The sequence below is a fragment of the Squalius cephalus genome (genome assembly GCF_949319135.1).
Source record: "Squalius cephalus genome assembly, chromosome: 23".
In the NCBI taxonomy this organism is placed as follows: domain Eukaryota; kingdom Metazoa; phylum Chordata; class Actinopteri; order Cypriniformes; family Leuciscidae; genus Squalius; species Squalius cephalus.
This window is the reverse complement of record NC_137144.1, coordinates 8,677,100-8,698,254: the sequence shown is the minus strand read 5'-3', so window position 1 is coordinate 8,698,254 and position 21,155 is coordinate 8,677,100. Positions and strand designations below refer to the sequence as shown.

The 21,155-nt window shown below is 40.6% G+C and overlaps 1 protein-coding gene across 2 annotated transcripts in view; it reads right to left on the bottom strand.

Moving 5' to 3' along the window:
- The window catches only part of LOC307151600 (FYVE, RhoGEF and PH domain-containing protein 6-like), a 66,816-nt gene that overhangs the window by 12,965 nt on the left and 32,696 nt on the right, over positions 1-21,155 (bottom strand). For both annotated transcript variants that reach the window (XM_079859698.1, XM_079859697.1), the window contains exons 7-14: positions 20,422-20,578; positions 19,256-19,343; positions 5,991-6,041; positions 5,798-5,856; positions 5,638-5,709; positions 5,485-5,553; positions 5,039-5,122; positions 4,800-4,879 (exon numbers count right to left, since the gene is read on the bottom strand). In XM_079859698.1, the coding sequence (XP_079715824.1) occupies positions 4,800-4,879; positions 5,039-5,122; positions 5,485-5,553; positions 5,638-5,709; positions 5,798-5,856; positions 5,991-6,041; positions 19,256-19,343; positions 20,422-20,578 (660 nt within the window). The remainder of the gene's footprint in view (positions 1-4,799; positions 4,880-5,038; positions 5,123-5,484; positions 5,554-5,637; positions 5,710-5,797; positions 5,857-5,990; positions 6,042-19,255; positions 19,344-20,421; positions 20,579-21,155) is intronic.

Below are 21,155 nucleotides of genomic sequence, written 5' to 3'. Positions count from 1 at the left end.
TATTGAGTTTACAGCAAGATATTCCTGCCTGACCTGTTTTTCCTTTGTAAGTTAAATGAGTCAGATCACGGAGACGCTAACCTATTGTCTTTAATGGCCCTTGGAGCAAGAGCCACAGTCCAGACGTTGAATCGTTAGGTTGATTGACTTTCACCTTTTGTCTTTAACGGCTCTGGGATGGCTCTTGGAATTGGAGCTCCTGGCCAGTATCAGCATGTGAATAGTTATGCTGATTCAATTGGACTCAGAGTAGGGTGTGTTCCTACTTCATTTGCATGCTTTGTTCAGAGTCTCCACCTCTATGTAATCCCTCCCCCTTGGAATGTATATAACTACAATGCATACTGTATTAGAGTTAGATCATGTTGGAAGTTTCTACAGCCGCGTACAGTGGAGTTCTCAATAAAGAATAACTTCTGTTGAACGCGATCCCGACTGTCTCCTGGTCTCTGCTTTGAAGAAAGAAAAACTTTACAACAGATGGTGCCGTGACCCGGATGGAGAAGAAGGAAACTCAAAGAACTGAATCTTGAAACTTCAAGCTTTCCAGCTTCCTCCAGATTGAAAACTTCAAGCTCAAAGATCTCAACAAAGCTGACTGAGTTCCAGACTGAATCTTGAAACTTCAAGCTCAAAGATCTCAACAAAGCTGACTGAGTTCCAGACTGAATCTTGAAACTTCAAGCTCAAAGATCTCAACAAAGCTGACTGAGTTCCAGACTGAATCTTGAAACTTCAAGCTCAAAGATCTCAACAAAGCTGACTGAGTTCCAGACGAATGTTTTCTGTACAACCAACGATTCGGTGAGTTTCACTCCATTTCAAAGAACCAATGCAGACCAGAACAAATGTTTTCCTCTGCGCCGTTCAGAGAAGTAGTTAACAAACAGCTGTAGAGTTTAGTTAACTAAAGATAAGCCTCTAAAAAGTTTTTTCTTTTAGAGATGAAATTGATCCTCTGTTGTTGGCAGGGAAGATTAACAGTTACATGTTAATATTGTTTGTACCTTTGTAAGCTAGAGAAGATTTAGCCTCATGTGCTAATAAGATTGTACCCTCTGTTTGCAAGACAGTAGAGAAAAGTTTTTTTTTTTTAGTGTTTGTTTGTGGTAACAGAAAGTCACAAAATGGTTAGAAGGAATGCTAGGCTGATTTCCACAATGGAGAAAGGTGGATTAGCTAGCCCGTTATGGACAGACAATGAGTTTAAGTCCTTGTTAGGAGAATGCATGGACACAATCGTGACTGAGAAAGTCAGATTGAATTTAACAAAGAAATTTGGCATTGATGCAGTCAAAGTTTGGTCAATTGAAGATTGTAAGAAGGTACTAGGAGCAAGTATTCGCAAGAACGATATGAAAGCCATTATCTGTTGTCACAGAGAATTTAGCTTATCCATTGCACAAGAACAAGCTCAGTGTATTGCTACGTTAAACGATCAGAACAAACAATTGCAGACTCACGTCCTGTCTCAAGACAAAGGTGGGCCATAACAAAGCCTCAACCAAATGTGATTTAGAAGACCAACAGTCAGATGAAAGCTATCCTGATTTACAGTCTTTTGATAGAATAGAGGACAATGTCAATGCAGATGTAAATGCAGTTGAAGTGTGTGTAGCTAAACAAAAGCCTCAGGGAAAAGGTGTTGATACAGTTCCATTTGCAACCCCCATATTGCAGCCACAAGCAGTCAAAACATATTTAGGTCCTAAAGATATTGAGAGAATTGCTGAAAGTTTGCCATCAGTGCAAAGAAATTTTTCTGAGTTTAGGAGAGAGTTGTCCAAAAAGATGCGACTCTATGATATGACTCTAGCTGAAGTCACCCAGCTAATATCACAGATCTTGACTGATTCAGAATTCAATGATTTTGAAAGTGCTGTAAACAATTCTGAACTGCAACAAGCCAGTAAAGATGAATTGAGAGAGGAAGTTCTGAAAGTGTTAAAGGACATTGTTGGACCGAAAGTGGATTGGTTGAAAATTACTAGTTGTGTACAGAAGAAGGATGAAACTGTTTGTGAGTACACAGAAAGATTTTGCCAGACCGCTGCCGCTTACAGCGGGATTGCCGACACTCCAGAGAAAGTGTTAGGTCATAATGGTCCTCTAGTTCGCGCATGGTCCGATGGTCTTTTGTCAGAACATAGAAATGCATTGCCTTTCTTAGATCTTACATGGTCAAATAGAACCCTGCAAGACAACCTGGACAGTTTAGCTATTTGGGAAAGAGACTTTGATGTCAAGGCAAGAGTAAAAATTGCAGCAGCATCCTTTAAGGTTAACTCAGAGAAGCCAAAGAAACGCAAAAGTCCTAGAGAAGCCAGTTGTTCTTACTGTGGCAAGCACGGACATTTTGGAAAAGAATGTCGAAAAAATAAAAATAACTTAAGACAAGTTAACAATGTTATGCAGCTCTTACTACATTTGTTTGCTACTTTAAAGCAGCCCCTCCCCTCCTCGTTAAACTTGTGGGGCAACTTGATACGGTGTTAACCATTTAGGCTGTGAGTGCTTAATTTCCCCAGTAACTCACAACAAAGATGAAAGACTTATTTTTTGTTTAATAGAACAAAAGGAAAGTGACTGTCACAGCCTTTGTTTGGGGGACATTCAGAAAACTCACAGCCATAAATGTTACACTGCAGAACACTACAATCAGACCTCCATGCTCTATATGATGTCTATTAAGACTGATGTTTCACTGGAGAATGAAAATGTGCCAATTTTCTCACACACTGTACAGTGTGTACACAACACAGGGACAGAATAGGACACGGTTCAGTGAGGGCCCTAGAAAGAACTGATGCAACAGGCGTCGGGGGCCAATCCAGGGTGAAGACAACCTCATAGGCCTTTCCCCATTTAGTCCATCCTTACCTCACTTGTCCATTAGGTGTCTCAAATCAATTAAGAAATAGGGAAAGAATGAAACAACAACACTAGACTCTGAAAACGCTACAACCCTAGTGTTTGGACAAATACTGCTCTGTCGTCTTTTGTTTTCTTTCTTCCTCTGTGCAGATAAACACTTGATGGCTCTCCTGAGACCCATAGGCAAAGACCTCCTCACCTGCATATGAAGCCACAACCTCAAGAAAACAACTAGACCCACTGCCGAGCCAACCAACACAGAAGAAAAATACACAACGCAGAGACATACGAAACCTTCAGTCATCCATCGACATGATCAAGACTACAAGCCTGCACCATTGCATGAGTGCTGCACCGGGTTAATGTCAAGTTAACCAACAAGCAATCTTGATCTTTCAACAAAATTACACACCAGATGACTGAAGATAATTCTTCATGGTTCAGAAACTTGTTCACGAGAATAAAAAAAAAAAAAAAAAAAAAAAAAACACAACGCAGAGAAATCACGGACCCTAATTGCATGTTCGTTTCTGTGTCAACATGCAAGTACAGAAAATCAACACAGAACATGTGCGACTTATGGAAGAATGAAGTCCATGCATGAATACTGCTGGTCTGCCGTTTCTTTGTTTTATTGTGTTACAGGTATGTGTGTATGCCATGATGTCTTCACAAGCAGCATCCTGGTATAAAACGTCACCTCAGATTTCCATGAACAAACCTCATGAGGGACGAGTCATCAGAGCGACTCTACGTGACAAATGGACTCTACAGGAAACAGACTTCACAGCTATTCAGGCGCCATGGACTTTCAAGACTTCCACTCTTATGCTACATGGTTTTCTGTGTAATCATGTAGTTTATACGACATTTTACACCCTGCGTCGTATGTGTCAACAGTTATGGTTTTGAGAAGAACTATGACACGCATGTAAATCAAGGACACAACACAGAATAAGTTATACGTGCCTGTAACTTTTTCAAGTTACAAGAATTAAACGTTTAAGTGTTTAAATTTGTATTTTGTGAGAGTTATTTTAAGAACTCTCAAAGAGGGGACTGAAGGGTTAAAATTTAAGAATATGTTTTCAGATATGCTTCCTTACATAACATCACGGTGAAGAATACTGATTTTAGCATTTGAGGTTTTAATTTAGATAGTATATAAACTGAGAAAGTGATTATTGAGTTTACAGCAAGATATTCCTGCCTGACCTGTTTTTCCTTTGTAAGTTAAATGAGTCAGATCACGGAGACGCTAACCTATTGTCTTTAATGGCCCTTGGAGCAAGAGCCACAGTCCAGACGTTGAATCGTTAGGTTGATTGACTTTCACCTTTTGTCTTTAACGGCTCTGGGATGGCTCTTGGAATTGGAGCTCCTGGCCAGTATCAGCATGTGAATAGTTATGCTGATTCAATTGGACTCAGAGTAGGGTGTGTTCCTACTTCATTTGCATGCTTTGTTCAGAGTCTCCACCTCTATGTAATCCCTCCCCCTTGGAATGTATATAACTACAATGCATACTGTATTAGAGTTAGATCATGTTGGAAGTTTCTACAGCCGCGTACAGTGGAGTTCTCAATAAAGAATAACTTCTGTTGAACGCGATCCCGACTGTCTCCTGGTCTCTGCTTTGAAGAAAGAAAAACTTTACAACAGTAGTATAAACCTGTATAACTTTCTTGCTTCTGTGGAACACAGAGGATATTTTGAAAAATGACTTTCCCTTGTCCATACAATGTTGTCACTGACAAAAGAACATTCTTTAAAATTTATTTAGTGTACATGTAGGTTTGGTACAACATAAGGGTGAATAAATAATGACTTTGTATTTTTTTCAAAGAGTAAATGAATGGATAGGACAAAAAAATGAGCGTCACATCATCGACCCACATGATTTAAAACTTTTTAAAGATTCTCACCTGGCAGATAAAATGAAAGATCGTTCAACACTCTCAATGTTCAGCTCATTTTGATACCCCTCTTGACTAGGTTTACTAACCTGAGGAAAATACAGATAATAACAGAAAAAAAGACAATATGAAATTTATATAAATATTGCACTTTTTACTAAAATTATTGATGACAATTGTTTAATTATTTAATTTAAAATAAAACTATATTTCATTTTAATATGATAAATTTAGAATAAAGATCTCACCTTCATCCCAGCCAATGACAGTACGTTGTTCAGTCTGAAATTGCCCGATGCTACTGGCGTGGTATAAAGAAGACTATCATTTGTCTGTTCAAATACAATAGAAATACATTTTTATAGAGCAAGAAAAAGTAACAAAGGTTTTTTAATGTTAAAGATATTGAAAAAAAGTACCTGCGCAAAAGTTCACATAAAATCAACATTAAAAAAACACCACAAGTTCTGCCTTTGATTCGATTTTCTTTTCTGTATTCTATATATTCTATTGTTCACTAATACTATCATACCCTAACATCTATGAACAACTTAAGTCCTATGGTAAAATGAAGCCCTGCACACTAAATTGAGTGTTTCACTTGGAAATATGTCTTACATACAGTTGCATTGTGAATATTGTTTCATGTCATTTTTAATAAAATTGAATGAGAATTGTGACAACTATCACTTACTAAGAAGAACATTCGAGGCTGCATCACTTTCCTGGAGAGCTTCATCAAGATCCCTTCCTTTAACAAAACCTAAAGAAACATAGATTGATATATTTCAAAAGCATTTACTGTTGCAAATAGTTCAACAAGAGTGAACTGTTGCTGTTAACCTACCCTTCCTGGTTGGACAATCACATGATTCCCAATTAAGCGGCACTGAACCTCATAGAGCTTCTGGGAGTTATCCTGTTTGAAAACAAAAATTAGCTTTTCTCAAGATTTACCAAGAAAAGTTATAGTTCTTTTAGAAAGTAAAAAATTGATTCTGAATTACCTCTTGTCTTACGAATTCATTGGCATGATTAGCCACCTCCTTTACTATCACTAGGGCAGCTGTAAAGATTTATAAAGATATAATTTTTTTCCATATACTAGAAGATTCTGATCAGATTTAGTTGTTCTGTATGCATTTAGATGATTTAAAGGTGTGCCTACTAATGGAAGATTTCGAGAGCTTTTATTCTCACCTTCTGCATCTCTGTAGTCTGGGGATTCTTCATCTAGATTTTTCAAATAATCTGAGGAAAAAATACATATTTAAAAATATTATAAAAAAATATATAATATATTACAAATATATGTCAAGTCATTAAAAAATATTTGAAATGCATACATTTTTATTTAAAAAAAAAAAATAGTAAACAATAAGAGGTTGCCATTTCACTAGCTCATTTTTAATAAGAAACTTAATCCAAACTTTTACTCGGCAAACATAATCACGTGTTGCAAATGCTGCCTCCATGATGCTGCCTTTAGTTTCAAACCAATAGAAGTTGACTGTAATGTAATTCTAATAATCTACAATAATCCTTAGTTACTTATGTAATCAGTGCATTAGCATTAATAAATACATGTTTTACATTTTTGTATCATTAAGCCTCTACTGCTTACACAACACAAAACTTGTGGCCTGTGGCGCACAAATCAGATTTCTGCTTTGTAAATCTGATTATGTGTTTGCTGTAGTAAAATAAAAGCATTAACGCCAACATATCCGACATACCACACAAAAATGTTCTGAAAGCAGGTCCTTGTGTTTAGATATTTGGATGTTACAACTGGCCATCTGAAAATGTCCTTGTTTATGGCGTTTTCTAAGTCAAGCATCACTGTTACTCTTGATCTTCCTCAGGAAATCTGCATTTATACCCAGCAGGGCCGTGCACAGGGGGGCTAGAGCCACTGCCCCATGCCCTATACAGTCCACATTACAGACAGTGGTTGATCCACGAAATTAGTAATTTGGTAGTTTGTTTTTCTATTTCTGTCGGTAATGTCCTGGTCTTCTAATAGTGCTAACAACTTGTGCAAAATATCCACGTTCTTGGAAGATAATTAGAATTCTTGTCTACTAAAATTATTGTACCTGATCTGATCTAATATTGTCACAGTGTTGGGTTTGTGTTCCCCGGGTGTCCACAGATGTCGTCCTTCCCCGGTGTCACTCACATCATGAACTACGTTTCCCATCACCCTGTCTGGCTACCACTGATCATTGCACTCAGGTGTTCCCCATCATCATTGCACTCAGCTGTTCCCCCTCACCTTGTTAGTGTCTGTGTATATATATCCTGTTGTGTCAGTGTTTGTCACTGAGTCCTTGTTATGTATCACACCACTCCTGAGTCCTGTTATTGCCTGTTGTTTTTGTTCTCATTTATGTTTGATTGCCACCCTGGTTTTGACCTCTGCCTGGACTGGATTTGAGTAACGGATTTCCCTTATTAAAATATACATATTGCACTTGGATCTTCTGTCTATTTTCTACGTGTGGATCGTGACAGAAGGACTCAGTCACCACAAAGATCCAGCAGTATGTATTCAAACTTCTCTTCCCCAGCCACCGAGCGGGAGAGGAGAGATTTGTTTAAGGGAACCCGTCTAGTCATTTTTCGTGGGACCCGTGGAGGCCGCAGGGGAGGAGGTGGTGGATATGGACCCCAACACCACTCTCCGCTTCGGTCTTTTTTCAGCCCCGTGCCCGAACTGTCCAGCGGTTCCAGATCTGAGCCAGGGTTTAGCCCAGTGGTCCCGAGTTCGGTGGTCCCTGTTCTGGTGGTCCCTGTTCTGGTGGTCCCGAAACGGAGAAGTAAGACTTCCTCCATGCCAGTTCCGGTGGTCCCAGTTCCGGTGGACCCGTTTCCGGTGGTCCCAGTTCCGGTGGTCCCAGTTCCGGTGGTCCCTGTTCCGGTGGTTCCGGGTTCGGTGGTCTCGAGTCCGGTGGTCCGGAGGATGAGGAAGACCTCCAGCCTCCCCATAGAACCGGAGGCCGTGCAGCCCGCTGTCATCCCAGAGGCCGTTCTCGTGCAGCACGCTGTCGTCCCGGAGGCCGTGCCCGAGCAGCCCGCTGTTGCTATAGCGGCTGAAAGTCTGTTGGATTATTTTGATACGCTATTTAAGATCTTAGAAAGTACCAAGATTGTTCACGGCACGTCTGCCGAACCTGTGTCTTCGGACAAGATGGCCGCTACAGAGACTGTTCACGTCACGTCTGCCGAGCCTGTGTCTTCAGACAAGATGGCCGCCGAGACGGTTTACTTCACGTCTGCCGAGCCTGTGTCTTCGGACAAGATGGCCGCCACCGAGCCTGTTCACGTCACGTCTGCCGAGCCTGTGTCTTCAGACAAGATGGCCGCCGCCGAACCTGTGTTTCAGGACAAGATGGTAGCCGCCGAGCCTGTGTCTCCGGACAAGATGGCCACCGCCGAGCCTGTGTCTCAGGACAAGATGGCCGTCGTCGAGCCTGTGTCTTCGGACAAGATGGCCGCTGCCGAGCCTGTCTCCGGACAAGATGGCCGCTGAGCCAGTGGTGTCTGTTCCTGAACCTGAGCCGGTGGTGTCTGTTCCTGAACCTGAGCCGGTGGGGTCTGTTCCTGAGCCGGTGGTGTCTGTTCCTGAACCTGAGCCGGTGCCTGTGTCTGTTCCTGAGCCTGAGCTGTGGTGTCTGTTCCAGTTCCTGAGCCGGTGGTGTCTGTTCCAGTTCCTGAGCCGGTGGGGTCTGTTCCAGTTCCTGAGCCGGTGGTGTCTGTTCCAGTTCGTGAGCCGGTGGTGTCTGTCCGTGAGCCGGTAGTGCCAGTTCCAGTGCCTGAGCCGGTGGTGCCAGTTCCAGTGCCTGAGCCGGTGGTGCCAGTTCCAGTGCCGTCTCCGCCGTGGCCGCCAGAGGGGGAGTCTCCGCCCTGGCCGCCCGAGGGGTCGTCTCCACCCTGGCCGCCCGATGGACTGTCGTCTCCGCCCTGGCCGCCCGAGGGAGAGTCTCCACCCTGGCCGCCCGATGGACTGTCGTCTTCGCCCTGGTCGCCCGAGGGAGAGTCTCCGCCCTGGCCGCCTGAGAGGGAGTCTCCACCCTGGCCGCCCGATGGACTGTCGTCTCCGCCCTGGCCGCCCGAGGGAGAGTCTCCGCCCTGGCCGCCCGATGGCCTGTCTTCTGCTTCGCCCTGGCCGCCCGATGGACTGTCTTCTGCTTCGCCCTGGCCGCCGGCTAGACCGTCACCCCCTGTTCCTGTTTCCCTTCATGGACCTGGCCCCCCATCCCTCCCCCTGATCCTCCACCGTTCCACCTCCCGCCTGGACTCTTGTTTTGTTGTATTTGTCGTCTTGGAGCGTCTGGTAGCCGCTCCGTAGAGGGGGGGTTATGTCACAGTGTTGGGTTTGTGTTCCCCGGGTGTCTACAGATGTCCTCCTTCCCCGGTGTCACTCACATCATGAACTACGTTTCCCATCACCCTGTCTGGCTACCACTGATCATTGCAATCAGGTGTTCCCCATCATCATTGCACTCAGCTGTTCCCCCTCACCTTGTTAGTGTCTGTGTATATATATCCTGTTGTGTCAGTGTTTGTCACTGAGTCATTGTTATGTATCACGCCACTCCTGAGTCCTGTTATTGCCTGTTGTTTTTGTTCTCATTTATGTTTGATTGCCACCCTGGTTTTGACCTCTGCCTGGACTGGATTTGAGTAACGGATTTCCCTTATTAAAATATACATATTGCACTTGGATCTTCTGTCTATTTTCTACGTGTGGATCGTGACAAATATAAATAACACTAATAAATAAATAAAACACTAATAAATAAATAACATTTCTGTTATCAGCACACTAATAAGCAATAAGCAAGTGAGAAAAAGCAAAGGGAGGCAAAAGCCCATTCAACATTGTAAACATGGATTCAAAGTTCCAGAAAGCCAGCGGGTAAATCATCATACAGAATATTTAGCAGACAGTTTTTCACACTTTAACTCCTGTAAAATATACTTCCCATTATAATCGATTGTCTTAGTTGATACATGTATCTATAACATACATCATATTTCTAATATTTTATTAAGACCATATTAATAGTATACATAATTAAAAAGATAATATACTATAAATTATCTAAATGAGTTGTATCTTAGCATAGTAGGGTACAAGGGGGTTAAAGGCACACCCTAAGTCAATAAATGTATGAGGTGGCAAGGTGGTACACATGGGGTAAAACCAGTACGGGACAAAAGACACACAGTATTGATACAAATACTAAATTAATATGCTTTTAACAATGTCTATGTTGATACTAGTTCAAAACAATCACTTTAGAAAAGTTTGTACTATTTTTTGGTTTATTTTGATAAATTAAATATAATTCATTTTTGTTCAATAAATATACTGTCATCAAAATGTTCATTTTAAAAATTAGATAAAATTAGCGCAGAATCAAATTTGCCGCGATCAAGTCAAGGATCAGCCAAATTTCCACGTTCATTATCAAAAGCGGTTGTTAAGAAAAGTGCTTAGCTGAATTTTGTGCCATCTAATGGTTTAAAAGAGAATAAAGTCAAATGCACCTTTTATCCCAGTATGACTTTAGACCCGTTAATATAGATTTATTCTATATAATATTAAATTAAATGTCTAATACTTCCATGTAAGATGAGGCAGCTCAGAGAGTGAGGGAGAGCCCACTGCGCATCTGCCAAATCAGACAGTTACAGGTAAAACTGTTAAACTGGCTGACAGTAAAGGAATAGAGGATGCTGGAGTGTGATAAGAAAGATAGACTTTAAATTATTTAATTGGTAATTATAACAACATATATTGATTAAGCACTAAAGCCTAATTGTATTTACAATATGATTGTAAAAGGTTTGTTATTCATTCTCTATATTAAGATGATACTGCCTCAGAGTCAACCTCTTTATAGTGCCCTCTTTTTTGGTTTGGGCCACTGCCCCTCAAAATGTCTGTGCATGGCCCTGATACCCAGCCATACAATTCACCAAACTAAGGTTCAATTCTGATTTACATTTCAATTTTAATTTGAATCTGATTTGATAAAACTCTGATTCATTTTGGTCAGTGTCCATTTTGCTTGCATATGAAAGATATTCTCTCTCTGCTAATAATGTAAATTACTCAGGGCAGTGTTTCAGAATCATTCAAATTGGTACCTCATGTGTTAAGAATCAATTAATATATATATATATACATAGGCGCCGATACCGTGGGTGCTCCGGGGCTCGAGCACCCACGGAAAATACTGAGCACCCACGGAAAATACCGAGCACCCACGTGTGCCAGACTGCCATTAAACATTGCAGTTGGTGCTATGTGAAGTGTTTCTCGGATGAAAACGCCTATTTAGTGACCCCGCTCTGTACGCAGAGACGCGTTGCTCCCATAGTCAGTATATCCTCCTGAAGAATTAACCGCAATGGTGAGTCAACAAAAATTTTGCTCAAACGGGTGCGGGTCGGACACAGGTCTAAACACGGGTTTAAAACTATCACGTACAAACGTAAACATATATGCACATTTTTAGGAACACATCTGCCTGTATTTCAAGTAAATAAAATAATTTAAAATCCACATCGGTTTATTTGTGCCCACGCCCTCTCAGGAGTCTCTATAGCCTACCTACTTTCACTTTTAAAAAGTCATCATAACCACGTGCGCGATCTGCTTGCAGTCATCGAGATGGATGCTGTCTGAGGAGTTGAAGAAAAGAATAGCTAGTGGAGATGGTAAAGTTGTCGACAAAACTGAAGAAAACACTATGTTGGGAAAGGCTTTGCTGCATGCATTTTCGTGTTGGATAGCCACAAATGTGGAACTTCATCGCTGAGGAAGCACGCAGCAGATAACTGTTTCTGTAGTAACAAACCAAGCAGTTCTATCGAACAGTATTTGTCAAATTTAACACTGTTACATTTTGTAAATTTCACACGAAGATGATCGCGGTTACGTGTCAGTTAAACTTTCCATCTCCAATCCTGTCTGTATTTGTGAGAAGTGGCGCTGTCCTTGAAAGATTACTTTATTTTTGTATTATCAAGTAGGCTAAATAGGTGTGTGTGTTCGTGTCGGCCGCTGTCCATTTCCTAAGGTTCTGAAATGCAAACATTTTTTGACTACTTTTTTTTTTTTTTTAAAGGGCTTGCACCCATGAGCACCCACGGAGGAAAACATAAATCGGCGCCTATGTATATATATATATATATATATATATATAATTTTTTTTTTTTTTTTTTTTTTTTTTTTTGGTGGGAATCTACCCGCTACACTGGTTATGCTGTATATTTTTAATAAGCAACATCCAGGCAACTGCGTTGGGCTAAAAAACACTCAGAGCACTTTAAAAACTGCATAGCAATGTGCTAAATAGACTTAGAGCTCAAACATGAATTGGGGCTCAGGTCAGGAAGCAGACAGACTGGCTAAACCGACCGTCTGCTAGCTGTCTCACGTCACCAAGGTCAGATAAATCCCATCACATAGAGACTCTTTCACCTAGATATCATCATATAGAGACTGTGTCTGTTCCCCGAATTAGGACATACAAAAAACTTCCAAACCCATCTAAGGGTAAAAATTAAATTGATGTTCAACAAATAAAAAACAGATATAATACAAATGAGCAAATGATAAAGATTGGGTTGCTGAATATTCTATCCCTTACTTCAAAAGCACTTTTATTGTTAATGATATGATTATAGACTATAATCTAGATGTGCTGTGTTTGACAGAAACCTGGCTAAAACCAAAAAATTACATTACTTTAAATGAGTCCACCCTCCAAGATTACTGTTATAAACATGAACCTCGTCTGAAAGGGGAAGGGGGAGGTGTGGCTGTAATTTATAGTAATATTTTTAGAATTACTCAGAAGTCTAGTTTCCAATATAATTCTTTTGAAGTGTTGGTGCTTAATGTAGCAATATACAGGTGCTGGTCATAAAATTAGAATATCATCAAAAAGTTGATTTATTTCAAGAATTCAACTTAACAGGTGAATTCAACTATTCAACTTAACAGGTGAATTCAATAATTCAACTTAACAGGAAGCACTTCATGCTTCCTTCAGCAGACAAGCTTTATGGAGATGCTGACTTCATTTTCCAGCAGGATTTGCACCTGCCCACACTGCCAAAAGAACCAAAACCTGGTTCAATGACCATGGTATTACTGTGTAATTACTGTGTGATTTCATGTAATATTCTAATTTTCTGGGATTTTGATTTTGTGGGTTTCATAAGCTGTAAGCCATAATCATCAAAATTATAACAAATAAAGGCTTGAAATATCTCACTTTGCATGTCATGAGTCTATATAATATATCAGTTTCACCTGTTAAGTTGAATTCTTGAAATAAATCAACTTTTTGATGATATTCTAATTTTATGACCAGCACCTGTAAGTGTAAATGATAAATCACGTTTGAGATTTGTGCTGGCTACTGTATACAGGCCACCAGGGCACCATACAGACTTTATCAAAGAATTTGCTGACTTTCTATCAGAGTAAGTACTGCAGATAAAGTCCTAATTGTTGGTGATTTTAATATATACAGTATGTAGATAACGAAAAAGATGCATTGGGATTGGCATTTAAAGACATTCTTAACTCTATTGGAGTTAGTCGGCACGTGTCAGGACCTGCTCATCGTCGTAATCATACTCTAGATCTAATATTATCACACGGAATAAATGTTGATGCCGTTGAAATTCTGCAGCAGAGCGATGACATCTCAGATCATTATCTAGCCTTGTGTAAACATTTAGCCAAGCCTGCAAAGCCCATGTTATAAATATGTCAGACCTATCACTTCTGCCACTAAAGATTGCTTTATTAATAATCTTCCTGATCAGTTTCATCATCTCAGCATCCCAGATAGCTTAGAAGAACTCGATATTGCGACAGAAACTTTCAACTCTCTCTTTTCTAGCACTTTAGACACAGTTGCTCCGTTGTGCTTAAAGAAGATTAAAAAAAATAGTCCAACGCCGTGGTACAACGAGCACACTCGGGCCCTTAAGAGAGCAGCCAGAAAAATGGAGCGCAACTGGAAGAAAACTAAACTAGAGGTATTTTGCATTTCATGGAAAGAGAGCTTGATTGCATACAGAGAGGCCTTAAAAGCTGCTAGATCTGCTTATTTTTCAACCCTATTAGAAGAAAATAAACAAAACCCTAGGTATTTATTTGAAACAGTGGCTAAACTAATGAAAAATAAAGCTTCAAGCCCAGAATTTTCCAAGCAGCACAGCAGTAATGACTTTATGAACTTCTTCACTTATAAGATTGATAATATCAGGGAGACAATTATAACTGCAACCGTCTACTACAGTATCGCATCAGGCAGTGCATTGTAGTCTCCCTAAGGAAAAAATCAATTAATTCATTGCTATAGAAGAGGAAGAATTTGCTAAACTCGTTAAATCATCTAAATCGACAACATGTATGTTAGACCCTATACCGACTAAGCTACTGAAAGAGATGCTTCCAGAGGTCATAGATCCTCTTCTTAATATCATTAATTCATCTTTGTCATTAGGATACATACCAAAAACTTTTAAGCTGTCTATGATTAAACCGCTTGTTAAAAAACCACAACTTGATTCTATCGAATTAGTAAATTATAGGCCGATCTCGAATCTACCTTTTCTGTCAAAGATACTAGAAAAGGCAGTATCTTCACAACTATGTTCCATTTTAGAAAGAAATGGTATCTGCGAGGATTTTCAGTCAGGATTTAGACCGTACCATAGTACTGAGACTGCTCTCATTAGAGTCACAAATGTTTTGCTCTTATCATCCGATCGTGGTTGTATCTCTCTATTAGTGTTACTCGATCTTAGTTCTGCATTTGACACTATCGACCAAAACATTCTTTTAAATAGACTTGAAAATTATGTTGGCATTAGTGGAATTGCATTAGCATGGTTTAAATCATACTTATCTGACCGTTATCAGTTTGTAGCAGTAATTAAGAGATGTCTTATCGATCACAAGTTCAGTATGGCGTACCACAAGGCTCAGTATTAGGACCGTTGCTGTTCTCTCTGTACATGCCACCCTTGGGAGATATCATTAGGAAGCATGGCATTAGTTTTCACTGATATGCTGATGATACACAGCTCTATATTTCTTTACACCCTGACGAAACTTACCAATTCACAAAATTAACGGAATGCATAACTTCCAACTACTTAATTCTGAAAAAACAGAGATTCTAATTATCGGACAAAAAACTTCCTCACGAAATAATACTGTCTAACACTTGATGGCTGCTCTGTCAAGTCTTCGTCGTCGGTTAGGAACCTGGGTGTGCTCTTTGATACCAATCTTTCATTTGAAAGTCACGTGTCTAGTATCTGTAGAACCAGGAAGTATGACCATATTAGCCCAGTTCTGTCAACACTGCATTGGCTCCCTATTAAACATTGTACACATTTTAAAATATTGCCGATCACTTACAAAGCACTAAATGGTTTAGCTCCACAGTACTTGAGCAAGCTCTTAACGCATTATAGTCTATTGCAATCTCAAAATTCCGTCCAGTTGATAATACCTAGAATATCAAAATCGACTGCTGGCGGTAGATCCTTTTCCTATTTATTACCAAAACTCTGGAACAATCTTCCTAACAATGTCCGGGAAGCAGACACACTCTGTCAGTTCAAATTTAGACTAAAAACACATTTCTTTGACCAAGCATACACATAACACATTATAGACTTCTATAATTCAATGTTAGGCTGCATAGTTTAGGTCAGCCGGAACCGGGAACACTTCCCATATAAATCCTGATGTACTCGTTACATCATAAGAAGGATGGCGTCTACGCTAATATTAGTCTCTCTGTTTATCCGAGGTTTACCGCAGTCCGCCGGATCCAGGCCGTATCCAGATCCGATGAAGGACCTGCACCTGGACACGATGACAACGCAGTCCTGAAGTGTCAACCAGTCAACCCTGTTTACTGAAGTCAGCTGGATCCCGGCCGTATCCAGATCAGATGGTGGACCTGAACCTGGACCCATCCAATGACGCATCCCTGAAGTGCCAGCCTCATCAGCCCTGTGAAGGCCTCATCGACACGACCAATCTGACTTCTGACCTGTAATGCTGCCTGAATCATAATCATCCACTGTTCGCTTGTTGGCCAGAGGAGAACTGGCCCCGACTGAGCCTGGGTTCTCCCAAGGTTTTTTTCTCCATTCTGTCACCTGATGGAGTTTTGGTTCCTTGCCACTGTTGCCTTGGCTTTTGGCTTGCTTAGTTGGGGACATTTAATATTCAACAATATTACTGATCTGCCTTACTTGAGGTGGGCGATGATGCAATTTTCTTCTAGAAACAAACTTTGTTGTATTATTTTCATGTTATCACTGTGAAGCTGCTTTGATGCAATCTTTGTAGTAAAAAGTGCTATATAAATAAAGGTGACTTGACTTGACTTGACTAAAACCCCATGGAACACGACATACAAACACCCTGGCTACCACCGAAAACCCTAGTAACTTGTACTAGGTTTACTAACATGTACTTGTTCTAGCTTTGGCCGGAAGCTAGAATTTTACTTTGTAACATGTTAAATATGAATATTTTTCTTACACAAACCCATCGCTTTGCTTCAGAAGGCTTTTATTAACCCCCCAGAGCCATGTGGAGTTCTTTTATGATGGATGGATTCACTTTTTTGAGCTTCAAACTGATTGGATTGCAATCCACTGCCATTATAAAGCTCGGAAGCATCAGGGTGTTTATTAACATAACTCCGATTGTATTTGTCTGAAAGAAGAAAGTCATATACACCTAAGATGGCTTGAGGGTGAGTAAATCATGGGGTAATTTTCATTTTAAAGTGAACTACTCCTTTAATAAAAGTTCCCAGATAAAAGTTTAAATGGAATTAAATTACTTTTTCACACTGAAAAGACAGTGACACGCATAAACTTTCACCCGCTGACCGGAAGCTGTCGTTGGACTGATTGGGCGGGCCTTACACGTCTGAAATATGTTGCTCAGGAAATAAAAAACACATCATCATAACTGTGGCGAGCAGGACGAGGTCGAGGGCCGTGGGAGGACGGCACGAGGCCGGTGGCGTGATTGCAAATGAGCGACACCTGCGCGACGCACCGGTCTCGCATCTCTCACGGAGGAGCGGAAGCATAAAGGAGGAGCGACGACAGTGAAGAGCGAGAGAGGACAGGCCTGATTTTATTTGATGTTGTGTTTTGTTTTCTGTTTGGTGTTGCCAGCAGTCGTCCGTGAGGGGCTGCTGGCTTTTACTTTCATTTTGTATTTGTTTTATTTTGATTAAAAATGTTTGAATGTTCGCCGGTTCCCGCCTCCTTCTTCCCATAACATCTAAACCACGTTACATTGGTGCCGAAACCCGGGAGGAAGGAGGGACACGCTGTCGGAGAGCCCTCGCTGCTGGGAGGTATCGCGGTGCTGAGGAGGTCGGGCAGCACGAGGGAGCGTCTGCCGCCGATTGCTGCCCGAGGCGATGGTGCTGGATCGAAAGAAGATCTGGTGGGACGGAGAGCTCGCTGCCGTCCTCCTGGGTCGAGGAGGGATGGCTGCCATCCGCGAGGGAGCGGAGGAGTTGCTCCCGTTCGCCGTGGGCCGGAGCCTGTTGCCGTCGGCCATGATGGGGGCGGAGCAGGGGACGGGAGGCTCGCTGCCGGCTGCCCTCGACAGGAGGAGCCATCGCCGTCCGCCAGGAGGCGGAGGAGCGTCGAGCCGTCCCCCAACGGATGTCCAGTGCCATCGCATGGCACCGCGAGTGACTCTCAGCTGGTTGAGGACCGAGCGGCAGTGTGTCCGGGAACCGGATCAAGAATTTTTTTTTTGTTTGTTTGTTTCTCCTCTCTCCCCTCTCTCGTCTCTGTCGCTCCTCATGCTTCCGTCTCCTTTTCTCTCGCCTCGTCTGTCCATACCCCCAGGTACCGCAGCCGCCGTGATCGGTCCCCCCACGGGAGGGGGGGGGGGGGGAGTAGGCGCAGCCTCGGTGGTACCCCCCGGCCTGCGAGGGGCGATGGGGGTATGTGGCGAGCAGGACGAGGTCGAGGGCCGTGGGAGGACGGCACGAGGCCGGTGGCGTGATTGCAAATGAGCGACACCTGCGCGACGCACCGGTCTCGCATCTCTCACGGAGGAGCGGAAGCATAAAGGAGGAGCGACGACAGTGAAGAGCGAGAGAGGACAGGCCTGATTTTATTTGATGTTGTGTTTTGTTTTCTGTTTGGTGTTGCCAGCAGTCGTCCGTGAGGGGCTGCTGGCTTTTACTTTCATTTTGTATTTGTTTTATTTTGATTAAAAATGTTTGAATGTTCGCCGGTTCCCGCCTCCTTCTTCCCGTAACAACATACCACGTTACAATAACTTATTCAGACAAATAACGCAGACTGCTTTATTTCCAAGATGATGCATGGTAAACTTTGAATTAATACAATATAGTGAAATATAGTAACAGTGGCTTGTGTTAATATTTATTGTATAGGCTTTTCTAATCAATTCCTTCATGTTTAATATATTTCCTCCATAATTACGCATTTAAAGTAATATATTTTGTGTTAGGTCGGTTACCTTTGTCAGACGTGTGCAGTAGACACACCCACATTAACAATTTCAATATATGACTTATCCTTTCCGAAAAAAAAACATAAACATTACAGAAAACATCTGAGGTAACAATTAATTTACATGCATACTGTATATAGTAAAACTAATCCTGTGAGACTGAGACGCTGCAAATCAGGTGATTTTAGATCAACGTTTTGGCTGTAAATCAATGATGCCCTCTGTCGGTAGGGAATTGTAAGATGGCCGCTCGAACACTTCCGGTGGCTTCACCGCCTAATGGCAGTTTAGAACGCAATGAGCAATTCAGTTGTTATACAAATCAGTGCTAGCAACTGCAATGAGCTAAAACCTCTTACCTCTTAACCTCTTACGTGTACCAAAACCACACTTACTGCATGTTGTGCTAAATACCATCCAGACTACCTTAGCAACCGGATAGCAACAACCTGGCAACCATCCACAATACCCTAGCAAACTGCACTACAATGTGTTACTAATTGAAACACCACAGAGAACAACACAACCTGGCCAAAAAAATTGTTGCAACCAAGTTCATTTCAGTTCAGTTCAATAACTGTGTTAAGTTCATCAATTGTGAAATTAGTTCAATTAATTTATAAAGCAGCTTTGCAGAAAACAGTGATGTCATCGTCCAGCTCAGTTCAGATCTCGTCCAAAAGTGTCAGTTCAGTCAAACACACATTGCAAAGTGCTAAAAAACACACTAAAAACACCTTAGTGACAGCATGGCAACAAGCCAACACACTGGCAACTGCACCACAATGTGCTGAACTTTGAAACTACTCAGAAAACCTTAGCAACCACATAGCAACACCCTGGAAACCACCCACAATAACCAAAGTGTAAAAATTCTCACCAGTTAGGAGGAGTTGATATTGGGGAATCCTCTGGATAGGTTTAAGCATGTAATGTTTCACTGCAAGGTTAGCGCAGCACGGATTGCTCTGAATCATTGAGAAGTAAGACAGAGAAAGAAAGACAGAAGATTAATTTTTGTTAGTACCCTAGTGAAAAAATAGTATACTTAAGCACAATTTATTCATATATACTTTAGAATAACAAAATGTATTTGTGGCCCACTATAAATAGGTATACTTAAAGTCTGTTAAATTGGACTAATACAACTAATTTTGTACTAAATGCATTTTAGTTGCATCTAATAGCGAACATTTATCTAGGTTAAAGTTAGAGCGGCCATGCCAGACGGATAAGTCTACAGCATTTATGGTGTTTACAAGTCATGTCAGAAAGAACGTATTTCCGCATTAAAATGCACATTGAACATCAGCACAACGCGTAATTATGAGTTTTGGTAACTTTGGGTTTTCTTAAGAGTTTCCGAGTTAGGTGCGTGACGGTGAGAAAACATGTCAGTGTCTGCCCCAGTGAAAAAACCTATGCCAAAATGTATTTAAAATAGGCCTACATTTATTTCATACTAAGTATTCTACAAACCCATTTATATATTTACTGACATATTGCTTGAGACTTACCTGATATAAATATTATAATTAAACTTTATTTAGAGTTCTTCAATATTAGCCTAAAATGTGTTTAATATCACTATTATTAAGGATAGTATGATCACTATATAATTTAAATGCAAAATATTTAAAGTGTACCTAAAGTATAGTTAGTACTTGCAGTAGTTCCACTTTAGCACAATCAAATATACTTAAGTATATCTTTAGTTGGACCTCAGCATTATTTACGGATAATTAAAGTGCATTATGTACAAAATTAGTTGTTCTAATTTAGCAGACTTTAAGTATGCCAATTTAGTATTCCAATTGCAGGGTATTTATATTACATAAGTAAATAAATATGTAACTGCATTTGAAGTATACTTAGCATAAAATAAATGTATTTCAAATACATTTTACTATATTTATTCTTCATTAGGGTAGTTTTTAGGAATGTAAAAAAAAAAACAATAAAAAAAAAAAAAAAACAAGAGACTATTCACATCACTACAAAGGCATTTAGGTTTGATTCAAAAACAGGTTGGAGTGGTTCTATTACCTCAAACTCTTTGACGACTTTGGCAAATGCTGGGTTTTTCCGGCAATGCTCTTCTAGAAGTGCCACATTCTTGTCGAACTCACAAATATAATTGGAGTACATTTTGAGATAAGGTCCTTTCTTCACAAATATATCTGCTACACCACAATGCTTGTTCCTGTTTGAACAAGGAAACTTCTATAAATAGACTAGTTCACATAAAAATACAATCTGGCATCACTGTTTACACATGTTGTCTAAACCCATGTAACTTTCGATCATCCATGGAACTCAAAAGATATTTTGAAGATTGCCCTTTTCGAATCATTCAGACCAGTTTTGTGAACAAGATCAACTTATTTAATTCAAAAGACTCAAAAGAATGTTGACCCAAAAGGACAGAGCAGGCAAATTCATTTTTAAATATTCATTTTTAAATAAACCCTTTAGTTTTTATCAATAATTTGGTCACACTTTAGTTTAATTCTCACTAACTATGACTGTTGCCTCAATAAACTCCTAATTACTGTTTATTAATAGTAATAGTAGTTAGTAAGGTAGTTGTTAAGTTTAGGTATGAGGTATGATTGAGGGATGTAGTATATGAGCATAAGGTCATGCAGAGTAGGGCATTAATATGTGCTTTATAAGTACTAATAAACAGCCAATATCCTAGTAATATGCATGCTAATAAGCAACTAGTTAATAGTGAGAATTGGACCCTAAACTAAAATGTTACCAAAAATGTAGAATGC